General features: G+C 39.6%; 1 protein-coding gene, 1 long non-coding RNA gene and 1 pseudogene across 13 annotated transcripts in view; 1 reads left to right on the forward strand and 2 right to left on the reverse strand.

Annotated features, from left to right (window-relative positions):
• Positions 1 to 4336, reverse strand: part of HECTD1 (HECT domain E3 ubiquitin protein ligase 1) — a 91479-nt gene extending 87143 nt beyond the window's left edge. For 2 of the 4 annotated variants that reach the window (XM_030854720.3, XM_030854718.3), the window contains exons 1-2: positions 3962 to 4335; positions 2360 to 2634 (exon numbers count right to left, since the gene is read on the reverse strand). In XM_030854720.3, coding sequence (XP_030710580.1) covers positions 2360 to 2499 — 140 coding nt within the window. In that variant the 5' untranslated portion in view covers positions 2500 to 2634; positions 3962 to 4335. Of the gene's footprint in view, positions 1 to 2359; positions 2635 to 3961 lie in introns of all 4 variants that reach the window. The other 2 variants (XM_030854719.3, XM_030854722.3) reach the window with 2 other exon arrangements.
• Positions 4321 to 21435, forward strand: part of LOC115852195 (uncharacterized) — a 121897-nt gene continuing 104782 nt past the window's right edge. For 6 of the 9 annotated variants that reach the window (XR_009563091.2, XR_009563086.1, XR_009563088.1 and 3 more), the window contains exons 1-2: positions 4321 to 4839; positions 8310 to 8504. This is a non-coding gene — a long non-coding RNA (uncharacterized lncRNA). The remainder of the gene's footprint in view (positions 4840 to 8309; positions 8505 to 21435) is intronic. The other 3 variants (XR_009563087.2, XR_009563089.2, XR_011377255.1) reach the window with 1 other exon arrangement.
• LOC115852193 (large ribosomal subunit protein eL21-like) lies at positions 14847 to 15333 on the reverse strand (annotated as a pseudogene).

Raw genomic sequence — 21435 nt, forward strand, 5'->3', positions numbered from 1 at the left:
ACCCATTCAAAGTACCAGAGAGACCAACAGATTTTAATGTACAAGAGTATGACAAGTTCACTGATATTTCAGAACCCACATTATAACTAACCCTTCAGAAACTATCACTTGCCTATACACTAGTATGCATAAAATAGATAGCTAATGAGAAACTACTGTATAGCACAGGGAACTCTACTGAATGCTCTGTGGTGACCCAAATGGGAAGGAAATCCAAAAAGAAGGGGACATATAGCTGACTCACTCTGCTGTACAGCAGAAACTAACACAACATTGTAAAGCAACTATACTCCAATAAAAATTAATTAAAAAAAAAAGAAACTACACTCCCCCTCTCAGTTTCGTATGATATCAAAGAAGAATATCCATAATTACACGCAAAAAATCATTACAACATTCCTCCCTTTTCCAGCTACATCTATGCGGGGGATGAGTTTTTTTTCATATATTTCAGTCAAAACAATATAATGCAACACAATAAATGCAAAGCAGATATGAGAATCTAGCCACAACCACACTCATGATCTCAGCCCCTCAAAACATGGGAGTTCCTTGGCAGTCCAGTGGTTAGGACTTGGCGCTTTCACTTCAGGGGCCCAGGTTCAATCCCTGGTTGGGGAACTAAGATCCCACAAGCCATGAGGCGTGGCCAAAAAAAACCAAAAAACAAAAACATGGTCCTCTTCCAGTGTTCTCTCTCACTGAATGGCATCATCATCCATTGTAACCTGAATCATCCATGGTACCTCCATGCAATGAAGAGTAGCCCCCGCTCGCCGCAACCAGAGAAAGCCCATGCACAGCAACGAAGACCCAACGCAGCCAAAAATAAAATAAATAAATTTATAAAGTAAAAAATTTAAAAAATAAAAATTTCCTTTAAAATTGTTTCAATATAATAACACTTCTAAAAAATGCCATTACAAACACCTCTACTATACGTTACTACTTAATGGAAGACATGATAGTTGATTTGACTGGTAGGTATGACTTACTTTTTAAAATACCGAAAGTAATTCTCAGGTCAATGAAAACTCTCTAATGAAATCTATGAATGTTCAAAAACCTATTTCACTTTTCTATGAATCTGACCAAAACAAGCGTTAACAGAGCAGCAAAATTATTATGTTCTCAAAGTTTGCCAATAACAATAACTACTTGAAATAAAGGAGTCACTAACAGACTGTGATTTGGGAACTTTGTTCATAAGGATTTTTATCATAATAGTACTGTCTCAATGGGATTTACAACTAAGAATTATTAACTATTTATTTATTAATTCATCTTCATTAATCATTCAAAAATGAAGATGATTAAAAATGCTTTGTCAATTTAGTAATTCAGCCTTTATTCTCACCTCAAAGAAATTAAGATAATTATACCAAATTTTATGGCAACATCTCAAACATTTTCTACTAATTACTTCAAAACGGCATTAGAACAAATATAGAAGCATCTGAGTTTTCATTTACTTATCACCGGAATTCAAAATTGTAAATATAAATGTAAAATAAACAATGAAAACCAAACGTGTTCAGCATTCAGAAGAACAGTTAATCTAACTGGGTAAGTATCACATAAGAGGAAAAACATGGCATTAATGGCCAGTCTAGTACTGATTCCTTTACATTTTTGCACAAATTCTACACAACCTCTGAATAAAACTGCTTAAACTCTCCAAACATCAAAGTCTGTTTATTCCGGAAAGTATGCTATATGGTTAACATCCAATTTATACCCTCTCCAAACTGAAATTTACAAAGCAATGATTTGCTTAACAAAGTACAGGGAATTCCCTGAAGGTCCAGTGGTTAGGACTCAGCACTTTCACTGCAGTAGCCTGGGTTCAGTCCCTGGGGGGGAACTAAGATCCCGCAAGCCATGTGGCACCGCCCCCCCACCCAAAAAAAAGGTACAGTGTCCTAAGACTTAACACTAATGAAGAAAGGGCAATTGGGAATATATGTTCATTATCATCTGCATTTTCATGTCAATTTAAGCCAATTACTCGATACAGAAATAGCCACCTTTAAAGAACTATTTGTATTCTCCCAGCTCATAACATGTTTTGAAATTGAATCAATCAAGCTATGGGTTAAAATCAGTATTCCCTAATTCCTATTCATCCAATAAACATGCATTTGTGTCATCACAATTATCATTACTAGAGTTAGTTCACCTACCAATTTTTATTTCTCAGGAAAGTGTAAATGGAAGACTGCAAGAACTTTTTAAAAGATAGTTTTAAAACTCACTAAACAAAATTCTACACAAACTGAAATCAGCAAATGGTTGAAAACATGTTATGTAGATGTCCCTACAGCAACCCCAAAGGAAGATGATGAAGGGATGTACTTACGTTTCAAAACAACGATCCACGTTGTCAGACATCAAAAGCAGCATGCATAGCTGTTCAAGGGCTATTAGTTGCATGTCCCTTTCATCTCCCTGTCCCATCTGTAGCCATTCCAGCAATGTATCTGGATCCACGTCTGCCATGTTGTTTTTAAAAGCTTCTTTGCTCAAATTTAAAAAGTAAAGGCAAAAAGTCCTCTAAATGTCCAGGACTGATCAGCGTGGGTTTAAAATTTTTTTCTTTTACATCGGCTAGAGCCAAATTTTTGTGTTGTCCTCCTAGGAATTAGAAAAGACTCATAAGTATGTTTCGATAGCGCGCTTAATGCAGTTTTTCAACTTTCCTTATTCCTCGGGTTTAACTTCATACATTGTACTAAATAAAAACCAGTTTTGCACAAGAGTATAAGCTGATTAGGTTGCTGCTTAACTGGAAACCAGAGCCGTCTTTGTCAAAGACAATCAAACAAGCTTGGGATCCCACTACTGCTTATCACTAACGTCTGCGCCAAAAAGCAAACAACACCTTACTAAAAAGGTTCTTTTTTTTTTTTCCAGCAAACTTCTTTCCCCTTCCTCCACCCAAAACCGATCTTCTGATAAGGGTTAGATTCAGTATTTTAAGGAGACTAAGCACTTTGATCCAATTCCCCCCCAAATTAAGTTTCTACTTTAAAATTACCTCCAATTTCATAAATTCTACTGACTTCTCAATTTATTTACTGCTCTTAAGATGTCCAAATACAAATGATAATTAGATACAAGATCTATCTATGAATAAAGACTTTATTAGGAATTTTGGCAGTCTTGACAACTGTTCTTAAAAGTTTAAAAAGAAATGCTAAAAGTAAGTGCAATGGACTAACACGTTACGGATCAGAACATAGGCCAATCTACGGTCCTCCTTCCCCAGCCCCACAGAATGAGGCAGTTAATTAAAAACAACAACAACGACAGCAGCAACAACATCGGAAAAGCAGCCCCAATAAGCATTACAAAAGCTCGTAAGCGCCCTGACGGAAGGACAGCTTTGGGTCCCACGTAACCCAGCTGCAAGTGTATAAATCCAGCGGCAGGTCCCGCTGGGCACCCAAAGGCGGCGATCTGCAGGGATGACCCAACACTCCGGGCCCAGCCGACTCCGCACCGGGCGGCGCAGGCACCGCGCTCAGGTTTTCCGGCACCAAACCCGGCTAAGTTAGGTACCTGTGTCGAGGAGGAGGGGAAGTTTGGGAGGAGGAGCAGCAAGCCTCTCTGCCTGAGAGGAGGCCGCCGGGGCGGGCAGGGCGATGGGTCTCCCGGGAGCGGCGCCCGTAACTCCGAGGCCCGGCGGGACGTCCCTGGCCCCGCCGGGCGGCGAACCCTTCTCAAGGACAAGGGGGGCCAGCCATGAGCTCCAGCTCGGAGAAGCCGGGTCCCTACGCGGGCAGGGCCGGAGGAGGGGAACAAAGGGGCTAAGCGGGTGAGTCGGCGGCAGCCCCGCCGACCTCACCAGGGTCCGGGGTCTCGCTCCCGGCCCGCGGCCGTGCATCCCAGATGCCTGCACCACGCCTGGCCTTTCCGACCGCCCAAGGCGCTCCCGCCTCCCCTTCCCTCAAGCTCTTACCCGGGCCTGTCGTCCCAAACCGCCCCGGTCCAGCTCCTAGCAGGCCGCGGGCAGAGCAAGGCCCGGCCGCGGCCCTCGAGTTCCCAGGAAGCTGCAGGCCGCGCAGGTCGAGCCGGGCAGGCGGCACAGGAAAAGCCGCGTCTCGTCCCTCCCCTTCCTCCGCCAGGACCTGGTGACAGGGAAGCGAGAGGTTCCCCAGACCGGCGGCCGCCAGCTCACGTCCCGTCTTCGGCACGCGTCTCCTCAGGCCCTGCAGCTGCTCAGAGCCCCGCGTGGTGCTGCCGGCGGCGGCGGCTGGGAGATGCAGCGTCCATCGCGATCCGGGAGGGGGATGGGTGGAGGGTCGGGTGAGAGCCGGGCGGGGAAACTGCGGAGGGCAACCGTGCGCGGCGGAGGCGGAGCAAATATGCTCTCCCCGCTCGACCCTGCCGGCCGCCACGTGGGGCGCTGCGGAGACCAGTCGGCCCACAGCGCTGGGGCGCCTAGCCGGGGCGCCGGGCGACCGGACGCGTCGTCGCCGCTACCGGGGCCTCGGACTCCTTCGACCTCGTCGGCTGTCGCTTTTCTGTCGTACGCCCTGCGCCTTCACGCTTCGCTGTCAATCCGAGCGCACTCCCAGCACCCCGCGCACAGGGGTGCACGCACGCTCAGCGTGTTTTGCACGGTGTGTACACATTTGACGTGCTCCAGCTGAAGGCCCCGACGCCGCCCGTGAAAGCTGCGGCCCAGGCGACCTCCGCCACGAGCTTCCCCTCCTCTCGGCTGGTCATCCCTCCTCGCGCACGGAAGTGCGTCGGGGGAAGAAAAGCGCCTCCATTCGGTAGGCAAACCGCCCGGCAGTTCACCAGAAAGGAAAACTTTCACCACCACCCTGGGAGGTAAATATTGTCGAGTATCCTCTCCATTGTACAGATGAGAGAGAGCACTGCGGCTCCCAAAAGCGTGAATCAGGCCCAGTGGCGTCCCCAGTAGAAGCAGCTCCTCGAGTGTGCTTTTGAGTTCTTTCTCTGTGTTGTAGTCTCCAATATGTCCATTATTATTACCTTCAAACGTTTTATTTCACACGCGTTGAAAACAAAATATGCCTGCTTATGGGACGGGCTTGGAGACATTTAGGATGTAATTAATTGGAAATGTGAATATAGCTTTTTTTTAAATCAAGAAATGAATCCATTGGTTTGTGAGATAAGTAAACCCATGCCCCGTACACCCACTGTACTATCACTTTTTCATATTTTAAACGAAAATGAGTATTACATGATAGTATTTGAGTCGTGTTCCTTTAAGCAATCAGAGAAGCTGCTACATTGCTTGAAGAACTAGTATTTTGGAAATTACAGATTTACACCTCAGATATCTACAGGTACATGTCCCATTGTAGCAGGTAAGTGTTCCCAGGTCTCCAGTTAATAGGTCAAATTAAGAGAAAAGAGTGGAGGATTCCACTATCTTGTCCCAAGTACAGCACATGAGAATAATTATTTGTGAGCTATGAATGTGACTTGGAGCTGCCAGGAAAATCTTCAAGGAGGAAGTGGCATTCCTTTTGGACTTGAAGAATGGGTAGAATGTGAACACTTCAAGGGAGGAGTAAGAATACAGGCAAAGCCTGATCTGTTCTGAAACAAAGGAAAGAGGACCTGTGCCCCAAGCAAAAACCAGCATTAAGCAATGATATAGAAGATAGGAGCTAAAGTAAGCGGGGACTTAAATGTGTGGGATGCAGAATTTAGGCTGAGGAAGCTAACAAGTTCTGGACTAGAACATTGACTGGAAAAATTATAAAAGTCTTACAAAGATGTATAGGGCAAGAGTGTCCAGAATGGCTAAAAGGAGCTACCTAGACAAGGAGATTAACTGGGAGATTGCTAAAATCCTACAGTAGTGGAGAGAGAAAGGGCCTAGTTTTTGGCAATAAGAATGGAGAAGAAATCTTTAAAATACTTTTTTAAAAAATAGATCAGAATTTAAATAATTATATATAGGTATAGTTTCCTTTATTCCCTCACCATCTCTATTTATACCACCTACTTCCTACCTGGAAAATTAATGGCTGTAGTATACTTTAAAGAAACCCTATCCAAAAATGCTGACCTTTTTTGTGATTTTATTATTGAATCATTTTTTAATTGAAATGAGATCCCGGAAAAAGAGCATTAAAGGAAAGGAATAAAGCCCTGCACAAAACAGGAGACCCAGATGAAGGCAACTGACTGTGCTTGAATATATGTCCCAAGAAACCAGGATATATTTACATGTTAATATTTCACCTTTATGTCAAAATCTAAGAATAATGAACTTTAAGAATTGCTATGTGCCAGGCAGTGTAAGGTACAGTGAGTAAGTCACAGACCTCATCTTCAATAAACTATAAAAGTCTAGAGGAAGGTAGATGTATTCACATCCACTGTGTCTGGCTCCATGATCATACTTATTACATAATATTGTCAGGTACACTGGGACCATCAAGGAGGTAATGATATCTTGGAAGGCTTCAAAAATAATGTGTGAACCATGTTTGGAGCTGGCCAAACATTACGAAGACCACGTGGAGAGGCATAGAGATGTGGAGAGGACTCCTCTTGGGGGAGGAGAGGGAACAGGCTGCCTTTTGGTATAGGCCCCACTTTCATGAAGGAGCTTCAGTATATACACAGCTGGAACCGTTCAACAAGATCAAAAAGGAAGACGTTCATTCAAATTTAAACTCTTATCCCACTGATTGGCGTTACAATGAAGTAATTTTTAAAATAAATCTTATGAATAACACAATTATATAACACTAAGTTTTTTATGTATCGAAAGCATTGTTAGCTGTAAACATTTCAAATACACTACAAAAAATGTCTGGGCATTTCTTGAACTTTTAACTGGAAATGGGGATGTCTGTGGCTTTCCTCAATTTCTGAGAGGCTCTGAATATGAAAGAATGTAATCAGTCATTTTGGAAGAGTAGGAAATTAATTTGGCTGGTACCTAGGGTGGAGGTAGTGGCTGGAAGAGAACATTGAGGTTAATTGGAATCAATTAGCTAAGGGTCTTGTGCTAAGGAGTCTGAACATTGGGTGAACAGTGTTGTTCTTTGGGTGATGGGGAGCTTTTGGACATTTTAAACAAAGGAGTGCTGTAATGCAAACCAGGTTTTAGGATGATTAAACACCTTAAAGTTAAAATTGATTTCTATGAAGCTTTACAGTTAGCAAGAGACTTTTACATATATTATTATTTAATCCTCATATATAATTTTATTATATATATAAAAATGATCTAACAGCGTAGGTATTATTATTATTATTATTTTTGGTATTATCTTTATATAAGAGGAAAAGCTCAGAGAAGTTAGGTGACTTGCTCAGGGTCTCATAGCTCCTCAGGGACCGGTCTCGTTCTGAAACCCAGGCCTTCAACTCTTCGGGCTCTTAAGAGTCTGAAGGAATGTTGAAGATAACCTACTCTGTCTTCCCTCGTACTGAAAAAAAAATGTAGTAATTTGTCTGTGCCATCCCTGACTTGTTATCCAGCCTTTTCTATGATATTTCCAGTGTTGAGAAATGATTATTTCATGAGGCAATGCATTTTACCCCAATCTATTAGCTCCAATTATTAAAAAGTGGTGTGGTAGAAGCTGGCCGACCAATATCTGAAACGCTGTTCCCATTTTACTACCTGGGTGAACTTGGATAAATTATTTGATCCCTCCAAACCTCAGTTTCCTCATATGTAAAAAAGGATGACAACAGCTACATAATTAGATGAACATTAGAAGAGTTGAAGGAGATTGCGTATGCAGAGAACCTAGACCAGTAATTTTCAACCTCAGCTGCACATAAGAGTCATTTGGGGCACTTTTTTTTTTAATAGACTATTTTTTTAGAGCAGTTTAGGTTCGCAGTAAAGTTGAGCCGAAAATACAGAGAATTCCCATACACCTCCTGCCCCTATACATGCACAACTGTCAAAATCCCCCACAGGATAGTACATTTGTTACAATTAACGAACCTAGGTTGACACATCATTATCACTCAAAGTCCATAGTTCACATTAGAGTTCACTTTTGGTGTTGTATAGTCTACGGATTTTGACAAATATATCATCACATATATCCATCATTATAGAATAGTTTCACAGGCCTAAAAATCACCTGTGCTCTATGTATTCATCCCATTCACCCCTAGCTCCTAGCAACCACTAATCTTTTTACCTTGTTTGTTGTTTTACCTTATCCAGAATGTTATACAGTTGAAATCGTATAGTATATAGCCTTTTCATGTCGGTTTCTTTCACTTAGTAATATGCATTTAATGTTCTTTCATGTCTTTTCATGGCTTAATAGCTCATTTCTTTTTAGGGCTGAATAATATTATGTTGTCCGGATGTACCAAAGTTTATTTATCCATCTACCTACTGAAGGACATCTTGGATGCTTCCAAGTTTTGGCAATAAAAATAAGCTTCTGTAAACATCCAGGTGCAAATTTTTACATGGACATAAGTTTTCAACTCATTTGGATGAATTCTAAGGACCATAATTTCTGGATTGTATGGTAAGAATATGTTTGTTTGTTTTCCTTCCAGTTTTACTGAGATATAATTGACATACTGCACTGTATAAGCTTAAGATGTACAACATAATTATTTGACTCACATATGTCATGAAATGATTACCACAGTAGGTTTAGTGATCATCCATCATCTCATATAGATACCACATTAAAGAAATAGATTAAAAAATTATTTTTTCCTTGTGATGAGAACTCTTAGGATTTACTCTTAACAACTTTCATTTATAACGTTCAGCAGTGTTAATTATTGTTATCATGTCATAAATGACATCCCTAGTACATATTTTTCTTTTAACTGGAAGTTTGTACCTTTTGACTACCTTCATCTAATTCTCCCTCCCTCCCACAAGAATATGTTTACTTTTTATTTTATTTATGTATTTATTTATTTTTCGGTACGCGGGCCCCTCACTGTTGTGGCCTCTCCCGTTGCGGAGCACAGGCTCTGGACGCGCAGACTCAGCGGCCATGGCTCACGGGACTAGCTGCTCTGCGGCATGTGGGATCTTCCCAGACTGGGGCATGAACCCATGTCCCCTGCATCGGCAGGCGGACTCTCAACCACTGCGCCACCAGGGAAGCCCAAGAATATGTTTACTTTTGTAAGAAACTGCCAAACTGTCTTCCAAAGTAGCTATACCATTTTGCATTTCTTTTTTCTTTTTTTTTTATTTTTTTGCTGAGCTGCATAGCTTGTGGGATCTTAGTTCCCTGACCAGGGATCAAGAGCGCCAAGTCCTAACCACTGGACCTCCAGGGAATTCCCCCCCATTTTGATTTCCATAAGCAGTGAATGAGAGTTCCTGTTGCCCAACATTCTCGTCAGCATTTGCTATTGTCAGTGTTTTGGATTTTGCCCATTCTAATAGGTGTGTAGTGGTATCATATTATTGTTTTAATTTTCAATTCCCTAATGGCTTGTGATGTGGAGCATCTTTTCATATACTTATTTGCTACCTGTATATCTTCTTTGATGAGGTGTCTGTTCAGATCTGTTGCCCATTTTTTAAGCATATTGTTCATTTTCTTGTTGAACTGTAAGTGTTCTTTGTATATTCTGATAGTAGTCTTTATCAGATGTGTCTTTGTGAATGTTTTCTTCACCTGGGGAACTTTTAAAATGTCAGACGATCAGGTCATATCTCAGACCCCTTCAGTCAGGGTCTCTGAAGGTAGAATCCGGACATCAGTATTTTTTTAAAAAATGTTTATTTATTTATTTATTTTGGCTGCACTGGGTCTTAGTTGCGGCTTGTGGGATCTTTGTTGCGGCATGCAGACATCTTAGTTACGGCATGTATGCGGGATCTAGTTCCCTGACCAGGAATCAAACCCAGGCCCCCTGCATTGGGAGTGTGGAGTCTTACCCACTGGACCACCAAGGAAGTCCTCGGACATCAGTATTTTTTAAAGTCATTCTAACGTGTAGCCAAGGCTGAGAACCACTGACCTAAGTCAATACAATAATAATAATATTTAAATATAATTATAATGACACTATCATTATTATTATTGCTGCTTAATTTTCTTAGGCACTTATCATGTCCTGACACTCTTCTAAATATATTACAAGTATTAATTCATTATGGACATTAGCTACTTTGATGTACTATGTTGCCTTGGCCTGAGTTTTGTTTTCCTAATCTATAAGCCTAAGATAATAATAGAAACTAACCCCTCATAGAATAAATATATAAACAAGATAATGCATGTAAATGCCTACCACATATTAAACACTCAAAAGTGCCAGCTATTAATATTAATTACATTATTAGTTGTGCTCTCTAATATGGCATGCTAGGTCTGCTCCCTCTTCCATGGGACAGGTCACCACAATTAAAGACAGCAGTAATGATTCCACGTCCTTTTTTCTCCAGGCAAAGTAAGTCTAGTTCCTTCAACAGCTTTACCCTCCTTGGTCATGGTCCAGTTTCTCCTAAAATTCTTTAACTTATTCCTAAGTCTAAAATTGTGCTTTAAAGGTGATCAGACCAGGACGAGGAGAAGTCTTCTGTTGCATTGGGTTGGGAGGGTGGTAGTCACATCACTCTTTAGGCTCATACAGAGTCTGCAGTAAACTAAAGCCCTTACTTCTTGCTACCTGAACTGCCAAGCCAGCTTTTCTTCAGTCTTTTAATTTAGCGGTTAATATTTTTGTCCTTAATGTTTAGACTTATTAAATTTCGTCTTGTTGATTCTGCATCAGTACTGCATCCTGTGGCAATCTCTTTGAATCCCAATTGGGTAGTGAAATGTATCAGCCATCCTTCCAAATTCTTTGTTAGTAGTTGATTAGATAAAGGTGCGACAGAACTTGGCCAAAGCAAAGGCACTGGTGTGTCACAAACCTTTCACCAAGCAGTTTTTTATGCATTAAGTAACATTCTCTTGATGTAGTTGTTCAGGTAACTATGACTTTACCTAACAGTATTTATCACCTGACCCACTTACATCCTTCTTAGCAATAAGAATTTTAACATACTTTTTTTTTAAAAAGTGACAATACTAAGAAAATGAAAACCAAAATTGAGTCTTGTAGTGCAGAATGAACATATTTGTATCCAAGATTTTAAAGGAAATGTTGTCAATTGCCTTCTTGAAATCCACTTATTTCAACTATGACATCCCAATAATAACATTTGGGGAAGTTGGGTAAAGTATATATGTAGGAAGTCTTTTTATTTTTTTTTTGCAATTTTTTTGTGTTTGAACTTATTTCAAAATTGAAAGTTAAAAAAATAAGATAGTAAGTTTAGCTTGAGATGACTAATTCTTAGTATTGCTGTCTTCTAGGAATCATCCTTCTTTTCTAAAGATTTCAAAAATGATGTATTTATAAATATATTCTAAAATTTTGACAATTTTTTACAAGATTCAGTCTATCCATCATATGTCCCTTGGTAATGAAGACAGAAAACAAATAATAGTTGTAAAAGTTGTGTGTTTTATGTTCCTAGTTAGTTGTTCTTTCTCCAAGGCTAAAAGAAAAGGTTGTTACTCTTCATTAGCATGCTCAGGTGCATAATAAGTACTTCATAACTTAGTTAAAGGAAAAGTAAGATCTGATTTATGAAAATTCATTCAATAGAAGACTTTCAAGAACCTAAGTTCTGTAAAGAAGTCTATTTTCTGGGACTTCCCTGGTGGCGCAGTGGTTAAGAATCCTCCTGCCAATGCATGGAACATGGGTTCGATCCCTAGTCCAGGAAGATCCCATATGCCTCAGAGTGACTAAGCCCTTGAGCCACAACTACTGAGCCTGCACTCTAGAGCCCACATACCACAACTGCTGAGCCTGTGCGCCACAACTACTGAAGCCCATGCGCCTAGAGCTCGTGCTCTGCAACAAGAGAAGCCACTGCAATAAGAAGCCCGTGCACTGCAACGAAGAGTAGCCCCGCTCACCACAACTAGAGAAAGCCCACACACAGCAACGAATACACAAAACAGCCAAAAAAAATAAATTAATAAATTAATTTTTAAAAAAAGAATTATAGGGGGCTTCCCTGGTGGTGCAGTGGTTGGGAGTCCGCCTGCCGATGCAGGGGACGCAGGTTTGTGTCCCGGTCCGGGAGGATCCCACGTGCCGCGGAGCAGCTGAGCCATGGCCGCTGAGCCTGCGCGTCCGGAGCCTGTGCTCCGCGACGGGAGAGGCCACAACAGTGAGAGGCCCACGTACCCCCCCAAAAAAAAGGAAAATAAATAAATAAATAAATAAATAATTATATTTTCTTATTAGATATTTTAAAAAGTGTGTTGGGGAAAAACATATAATAATTGTATAAATTTGAAGATTCTCCTATATATTTGCTATTAAGGGATTATTGTTAATTGTTTTTAATGTGTGATAATGATATAATGGTTATATTACCAAAAAAAAAAAAGAGTCCTTATTGCTTAGAGAAGCATACTAAAATATTTACAGATAAAATGATATGATGACTAGGATTTGCTACAAAATAGTTTGAGGGGATAGTGGGTAGAGTACAAATGAAACATAATTGGCCATGCACTGGGGATAACTATTGAATCTGGGTAATAAGTACATGGGGGTTCATTATACTAGTGTCTGTAGTTTTGTGTGTATTTGAAAATCTCATAATAAAAATGATTTTTTAAAAATATATGGGAGGTCTAAGAGGATAAAGGAAGCAATACTGACATTTTGAGATAATCTTATGGAAATGTTTCTTAATTTTAAGTTACAGCATCATTTAACCTTTTATCTATGGAGAGAGTGCTATAGTTATTTACTTAAGCTTTTTAAAACTCAATATAGTTCAAGTAAGTTTATTCTTATGTTTTTGTTATATAATAAATTAAAGAGGTAACATTATAGGGGATAATGAAAGGAACAGATATTTTTAAAATTAACTTACAAACACTTATACAGAGCTTACTATGTGTAGGCACCCTTTTAAGTGCTTTGTAATTACTAACTCATTTAATCCTCCTCACAACCCTACAAGGGAGATAATGTTATTTTCTCCATTTTACAGATGGGGAAATGAAGGCCTATAAAAGTTAAGTAATCTGTAAGATCACACAGCTGGTAAACAACAAAGGTGGATTTTGAATCCAGAAAGCCTGGCTGCAGAAGCTCTCTCTCTCTCACTGGGCTAAATGAACCCCCCCAACACACACACACCATGATAAAAAGAAATACACCTTGAGGCATTAAGCATATAGAAATTATAGCACGAATGCAGAAAAATAAATACACCAGGATATTTACTGCAGCATTTTTATACTTACTGAATATTGGAAACTGCCTACATGTCCCATCAATAGCAAAGTGAACAAATCTGCCCAGATTCATTTAACCTGTGCAGATGTTTAAAAGGAGATTGACTTAGAAAAATGAAAAATATTTAAAATTAGAATAGAAAGTTACAGAATCATAAACATTAAGATCCCATTTTTAAATTCTGTATATAATATGAATAAACATAATGTAAGAGGGACTTCTCTGGTGGTCCACTGGTTAAGAATCTGAGCTTCTGCTGCAGGGGGCCAAGGTTTTGATTCCTGGTTGGGGAACTAAGATCTGGCATGCTGCGCAGTGTGACCTAAATGAATGAATGAATGATACATCAAACTATTAAATGGTTTCCTCTGAAAAGTGAATCAGAAAAAAGGGAATAAGAGAGAGCACTTCGATTTTTATTTTATATTTCTTTTTAGTGTTTGAATTTCTTTTACAATCACTTTTGCAATTAAAAACATTTTTTAATGTAATACATATATACAGTGTAAAACTTGGGAAGTCCAATAGAATAAAAAGAAAAAACAATAATAATCACCTACCACCTTGAGGTCATTATTATTAACATTTTGATAACACTTCCATGACCTTTTTTCCTATACAGAAATATATACATACACAAAATCATACACATTATATATTGTGATTGTATTAAATAATATGAAATTAATGACAGTAAACAAGTCTTAAGCCCTTTTCTTGGACTTCTTACATCACCAGAGTCCAAAATTCATCTACCCAACACCATCGCAGCTCATGTGTTATTCAAGGAGTCCGTTTTATCCTTTTTATCAGCTAACTAAAGAAGCCTGAGGGCCAGACTTTGATTATCTGAGCTAGGAAAACTAGCTGCTTTCCTTCAGCCTTAAGGATTAAACTTATACTTTCAGAGATCAGTGTGTCTGCCATAGCAGATGAGTTAAAAAGGTGAGCAGTTATTCAAGTAAAGCTCCTTAGCAGAAAAATCCATCTAGGTCATTCAAAACCAAAGTACTTCCCTCGAGGTCATTTGCCAAAGCTTATCTGAATCCTTGTCTAAAACACCTTGGAAGGTAAATCAGAATTTAATATAAACTTGGAGCCCAGGAAATATGTTTGATTTACTAGGTAAATGCCAATGGCTTGATAATACCTGCAGACTGTATATATGTATTATTAATGTGAGAATGTGCATATGCTGAGGTAATCTAGAGATTAAGGCAGGCAGCTCCTTGACCAAGGAAATTAACCACCAAGCTTTCATGGAAATGATATCTGTTCTAGTTTTTCTTTGAAAATCATCATTAGATGATTTCAAGATTTTTTTATTATTCACTTTCTTTAGTTTTATATTCAATTTTTCTGATGTGTGCATCATATATATCATATATACATATATGTATATATTTAAATATATAAACTTTGTATATACACATGTGTGTACATTAAATATATGTATATATATACTTTTAATAGTAGCTTTGTGGAAATATAATTCATATACAATTAATGCTTTTAAAGTGTACAGTTCAGTGGTTTTTATAACAGTCCCAAGGCCTTTTATTTTTTTTTTATACCTTTCATGCCGTGAATTCATAGGGAATGTGTTTCAGCAGTTCAGGCTCCTTTCCATTGGTTTTTACAAAGTTTGCTTCTCTGGGTGAAACAGGCTGGTGCTTTAGTTGAATCCAAGTACCACTGTCTTTGGCTTCCTTCTTTTTCTGATTATTTTCCTTCACATGTTTCAGGAAGCTATCTTGGCTCTTAAGAATGTTTAATACATTCAGTATATACGTTAATTCTCTTGGCAAGATTCTTGCCCTTAACTCGTTTGTTTACAACAATGCCAACAGCATGCTGGGTAATATAGTAGACTCTTCTAGTTTTGCCTTGGTAACATTTGTGGGGCATTCCTCTTTGAATAGTGCCCATTCCATTGAGGTTTACAATATCACCTTTTTTGTAGGTTTGCATGTATGTGGCCAAAGGACCAACAACATGTTTTCGAAAAGGCCTAGAGAACATAAAGAAGGTGCTTCTCTTCTTTCCATTTGTGTTCGTCATTTTGGTGAATGACTGGAAGATGGCAGTTCCAGCCAAAAGTGTCTTTTTTAATAATAGCCATCCTAGTGAGTGTGAAGTAGTATCTCATTGTGATTTTTATGTGCATTTTCCTAATGACTAATGATGTTGAGCATTTTTTATGTGCTTATTGGCTCTTCATATGCCTTCTTTGGAAAAAAATCTGTTCAGATTCTTCATGCATTTTAAGACTGGGTTTTTTCATTGTTGAGTTATGAGTTCTTTAAATATTCTGGATATAAGTCCCTTGTCAGATATAATTTGCAAATATAGTCTCCAATCCTGTGTGTTGCCTTTTCAGTTTCTTTTATTTTTTGGCTGTGTTGGGTCTTCATTGCTGCGTGTGGGCTTTCCCTAGTTGCAGCGAGCAGAGGCTACTCTTCGTTTCCGTGCGCGGGCTTCTCATTGCGGTGAATTCTCCTGTCGCGGAGCAGGGGGTCTAGGCACATGGGTTTCAGTAGTTGTGGCTCTTGGGCCCAGTAGTTGTACCAAACCCGTGTCCCTTGCATTGGCAGGCAGGTTCTTAACCACTGCGCCACCAGGGAAGTCCCACCTTTTCAGTTATTTTTTTTATTTTTATTTTTTTTGCGGTACGCGGGCCTATCACCGTTGTGGCCCCTCCCGCCGGGGAGCACAGGCTCCGGACGCGCAGGCCTAGCGGCCATGGCTCACGGGCCCAGCCGCTCCATGGCACGCGGGATCCTCCCGGACCGGGGCACGAACCCGTGTCCCCTGCATCAGCAGGTGGACTCCCAACCACTGCGCCACGAGGGAAGCCCAATTTTTTTTTTTATTAATTTATTTATTTTTGGTTGCGTTGGGTCTTTGTTGCTGCGCGTGGGCTTTCTCTAGTTGAGTCAAGTGGGGGCTACTCTTCATTGCGGTGCACAGGCTTCTCATTGTAGGGTCTTCTCTTGTTGCGGAGCACGGGCTCTAGGCACGTGGGCTTCAGTAGTTGTGGTGCGTGGGCTCAGTAGTTGTGGCTCTCGGGCTCCAGAGGACAGGCTCAGCAGTTGTGGTGCACAGGCTGAGTTGCTCTGCGGCATATGGGATCTTCCTGGACCAGGGCTCAAACCCATGTCCCCTGCATTGGCAGGCGGATTCTTAACCACTACCCCACCAGGGAAGTCCCTCAGTTTCTGGATGGTGTTTTGTGAAGCACAAAAGTTTAAAATTTTTATGAAGTCCAATTTATCTATTTTTTTCTTTTGTCACGTGTGCTTTCAGAATCTAAGAAACCATTGCTTAATTCAAGATCGTGGATATTTACATTTATGTTTTCTTCTAAAAGTTTTATAATTTAAGCTCTTACATTTAGGTTTATCATTTATTCTAAATTAATTTTTGTATATGTTGTGAGGTGGGAGTCCAACTTTATTCTTATTTGCACATGAATATCCAATTGTCTCAGCACTATTTGTTGAAAAGACTGTTAATTTCCCATGACTCGCCTTGGCACCTTTGTTGAAAATCAACTTACCATGAGTGTAAAGGTTTATCTGGACTCTCAATTATGTTTCATTGATCTGAATTTCTGTCCTTATTCCAGCACCACCCTGAGTTGCTTACTGTAGCTTTGTAGTTTTGAAATCCTGAAGTGTGAAGTCTTCAATGTTGTTCTTTTTCAAGATCATTTTGGCTGTTCTGGGTTGTTTGCATTTCCATATGAATTTTAAGGTCAGCTTGTCAATTGTAAAAAAAAAAAAAAGAAGCTCTGAATTTTTTTTTTGAGATTGGTGTCTGACTTTTATTTTATTTTATTTTATTTATTTATTTATTTTTTGTGGTACACGGGCCTCTCACTGCTATGGCCTCTCCCGCTGCAGAGCACAGGCTCCGGACGCACAGGCCCAGCGGCCATGGCTCACGGGCCCAGCCGCTCCGCGGCACGTGGTATCCTCCCAGACTGGGGCACGAACCCGTGTCCCCCTCATCGGCAGGCGGACCCCCAACCACTGCGCCACCAGGGAAGCCCCTGACTTTTATTTTTTAAATTTTTATTGGGGTATAGTTGATTTACAATGTTGTATTAGTTTCTCCTGTACAGCAAAGTAAATCATTTATACATATACACATATCCACTTTTTTTAATGTTTTTTTAGATATTTATTTATCTTTATTTTTTTTTAATTTTTTTTTGGCCACGTTGGGTGTTTGTTGCTGTGCGTGGGCTTTCTATAGTTGTGGCAAGTGGCAGCTGCTCTGCGTTGCACTGCGCAGGCCTCTCATTGCGGTGGCTTCCCTTGTTGCGGAGCATGGGCTCTAGGCGCGCGGGCTCCAGTAGTTGGGGCACGCTGTGGCACGCAGGCTCAGTAGTTGTGGCTTGCAGGCTCTAGAGCACAGGCTCAGTAGTTGTGGCGCACGGGCTTAGTTGCTCCGCGGCATGTGGGATCTTCCCGGACCAGAGATCAAACCCGTGTCACCTGCATTGGTAGGAGGATTCTTAAACCACTGCACCGCCAGGGAAGTCCCTTATGTTTACTTTTTTTTAATATTTATTTATTTGCCTGCTCTGGGACTTAGTTGTGGCATGCAGGATCATTTAGTTGCAGCATGTGGGCTCTTAGTTGTGGCATGTGGGATCTAGTTCCCTGACCAGGGATCAAACCCAGGCCCCCTGCATTGGGAGCTCGAAGTCTTAACCACTGGACCACCAGGGAAGTCCCTATCCACTCTTTTTTAGATTCTTTTCCCATATAGATCATTACAGAATATTGAGTAGAGTTCCCTGTGCTATTCAGTAGGTCCTTATCAGTTATCTGCTTTATATATAGTAGTGTATATATGTCAATCCCAGTCTCCCAATTTATCCCTCCCTGCTTTTCTCCCCTGGTAGCCATAAGTTTGTCTTCTACATCTGTGACTCTATTTCTGTTTTATAAATAAGTTCGTTTGTATCATTTTTTTAGATTCCGCATGTAAGCAATATCATATGATATTTGTCTTTCTGTCTGACTTACTTCACTTAGTATGATAATCTCTAGGTCCATCCATGTTGCTTCAAATGGCATTTTTTTTTATGTCTAAGTAATATTCCATTGTGTATATGTACCACATCTTCTTTATCCATTCATCTGTTGATGGACGTTTAGGTTGCTTCCATGTCTAAACAAGCTCTGATGGGAATTCCCTGGTGGTCCAGTGGTTAGGACTTGGAGCTTCCACTGCAGGGGGCCCGGGTTCAATCCCTGGTTGGGGAACTAAGATCCCACAAGCAGCGTGGTGCAGCCAAAAAAATATAAAATTTAAAAATAAACAAGCTCTGATTTTGATAGAGATTACATTGGGTATGTACATCAGTTTGGGAAGTATTGCCATTTTAATAATGTTTCCCAATTTATAAATATGAGATATCTTCATTTGTTTAGTTCATCTTTAATCTTTCAGTAATATTTTATAGTTTTCAGTGTACATGTTTTGTACTTATTTTAAGTCATGGAGATGTTTCCATGTATACTTGAGAAGAACGTGCATTCTGTTTTAGTTGGGTGAATGTCCCTTAGGTCTAGTTGGTTTATAATATTGTTCAAGTCTTCTCTTTCCTTACTGATCATCTGTTTGGCTGTTCTAGTCATCATTGAAAGTGGAGTAGTGAAGTCATCAATTATTATTGTTGAACTATCTATGTCTCCCTTCAGTTTTATTAGTTTTTACTTCATGTATTTTGGGACTTTGTTGTTAGGTGCATATATATTTATAGTTATGTCTTCCCAACAGACTGATCCATTTATCATTATAATATATCCTTCTTTGCCTCTAGTAACAATTTTTGTCTTAAACTCTACTTTTTCTTGGGCCATGTGACTTGTGGGATCTTAGTTCCCCAATCAGGGATCGAACCCGAGCCCTCGGCAATGAAAGTGCAGAGTCCTAACCACTAGACTGTCAGGGAATTCCCTTAAAATCTATTTTGTCTGGTATTAGTATAGCCACTCCAGCTCTCTTTTGAGTACTGTTCTGTATGGTGTATATACTTTTGCATTCTTTTCCTTTCAACTTGTGTTTTTGAATCCAGTTTGTCTTTTATAAACAGCATATAGTTGAATCATTTTTTTATCCATTCTGCAGATTTATGCCTTTTGATTGAAGTGTTTAGTCTGTTTACAATTAAGGTAATTATTGATAACATAGTTCTTACATCTGCCATTTTGTTATTTGTTTTCTGTGTGTTTTATGTCTATTTTATTCCTCCATTACTGCTTTCTTTTTTGTTAAGTAGTTATTTTTTGGTATATCATTTCAATTCCTTTGTTGTTTCTTTTACTATATGTTTCTGAGTTCTTTTCTTAGTGGTTATGCTAAGGATTAGAGTTAACATCTTTTTTTAAAAAAAGATTTGTTTATTATTATTATTTATTTTTATTTTTTGGGGGGGTGCATCAGGTCTTAGTTGCGACATGCAGGATCTTCATTGAGGCATGCGGGATCTTCATTGAGGCACATGGGCTTCTGTCTAGTTGTGGTACGCAGGCTCCAGGGCGTGTAGGCTCTGTAGTTGTGGCGTGCCAGTTCCAGATCGCGTGGGCTCTGTAGTTTGCGGCACGCGGGCTCCCTATCTTAGGCACGCGAGCTCAGTAGTTGTGGCGTGTGCGCTTATTTGCCCTGCAGCATGTGGGATCTTAGTCGCCTGACCAGGGATCGAACCCACGTCCCTTGCATTGTAAGGCAGATTCTTTACCACTGGGCCACCAGGGAAGTCCCTAGAGTTAACGTATTAATTTTAAAATAACCAAGTTTGGATTAATACCAACTGAATTTCAATAGTATACAAAAATTTTATTCCATATAGCTTTATTTCCTCCCTTCTCCAAGTGCTATTATTGACATACAGTTACAACTTTGTATATCGTATACCCATCAACTCAGTTTTATAATCGTTGCTTTATGCAGTTGTTTCTTAAATAAGTTGCAAGAATAAAAGAGTTACAAACAAAAATACATTCATACTATCTTTTATGTTTACCTATGTATTTACCTTTACCATTGCTCTGTACATCATGTATTGGCTTATTTTAGGCTCTTATTAAAATTTTTCAAAATATTCAGTTACATCTGCTGTTTCCCTCAGTTGTTTTCCCCTCTCAATAGTTTTTACACTGTAATTATCTAAAGTAATGTGGTTTAGTGGAAAGACTGAGTTTTGAATCAAGAGTCTGGTCACCTACTAATGGCTTTCAGTCCATTGACTGATTTTCTAATCCAGATTAAGCCATTTAGTCACTATCCGGGCTTCGATTTCCGTAACTCAGAAGTGGAAAGAGTAGCATTTGGCCGTATTTGACTGCTGACTTTAAATGTACCACTCTAACAAGTATAGGTCCTACCACAGATGAGAGAAGTTCTCTTGTAATTCTAGTCTAGCAGCTAATGTACAGAAAGAAGGTCAAAACCTTTATAACATTATAGGCTAGTATTCCAACAAGAGAGAGAAAATGACTGAGAATAAATAAAAAATTATGAAAACTGCTTCAGATGATCTGTTGCTATTTGCAATATGCTTTGTAAAAACAAAAATCCTTCAACTTGCAAATTGCTTATATTTCTATGAAGAAAATATAAATAAAATAATAATCTTATGAATACTCCCCAGTATTGTAAATGCCTATTCCTTAGCTAAATTCATTTTAAAAATCCAGTCATAGCCCAGCATAGGGATCAGGAAAACTTGAGTCAGCCAGCTATTTGAAGTGAGTTTGGGGGGAAAAAAAAAGTATATCTGAATCTTAAGAGTATATTTAATATGTTTTCTTAGTCTCCTGTTTCCTGAGGTCTACTCTTCCTATCAGTTTTTTGTTTTATTTGTTTTTAGGGAAGAAAATAATCATATTCACCTTGGAAGTAAGCCAGAGCCAGAATCACCATCATTTAGAGTATAACCCGTAAAATCTATTCTGGTCATTTTCTTTGCCCCCACTCAAACAACAGTAAAAATGAGGTTGAAAATAATTCCTTAGGGGCCACAGGTGAAATTCTTCCTCATAGACATTTAATTTGGGATTGAATTTTTAGCAGGGATACCAATTACACCTAGAACAATAAGGTAGTTCTTGGTGATTCATCAAGCAGAAGGTGTTTTGGCCTTTTGCT

Source organism: Globicephala melas, chromosome 2 (genome assembly GCF_963455315.2).
Source record: "Globicephala melas chromosome 2, mGloMel1.2, whole genome shotgun sequence".
Lineage (NCBI taxonomy): Eukaryota > Metazoa > Chordata > Mammalia > Artiodactyla > Delphinidae > Globicephala > Globicephala melas.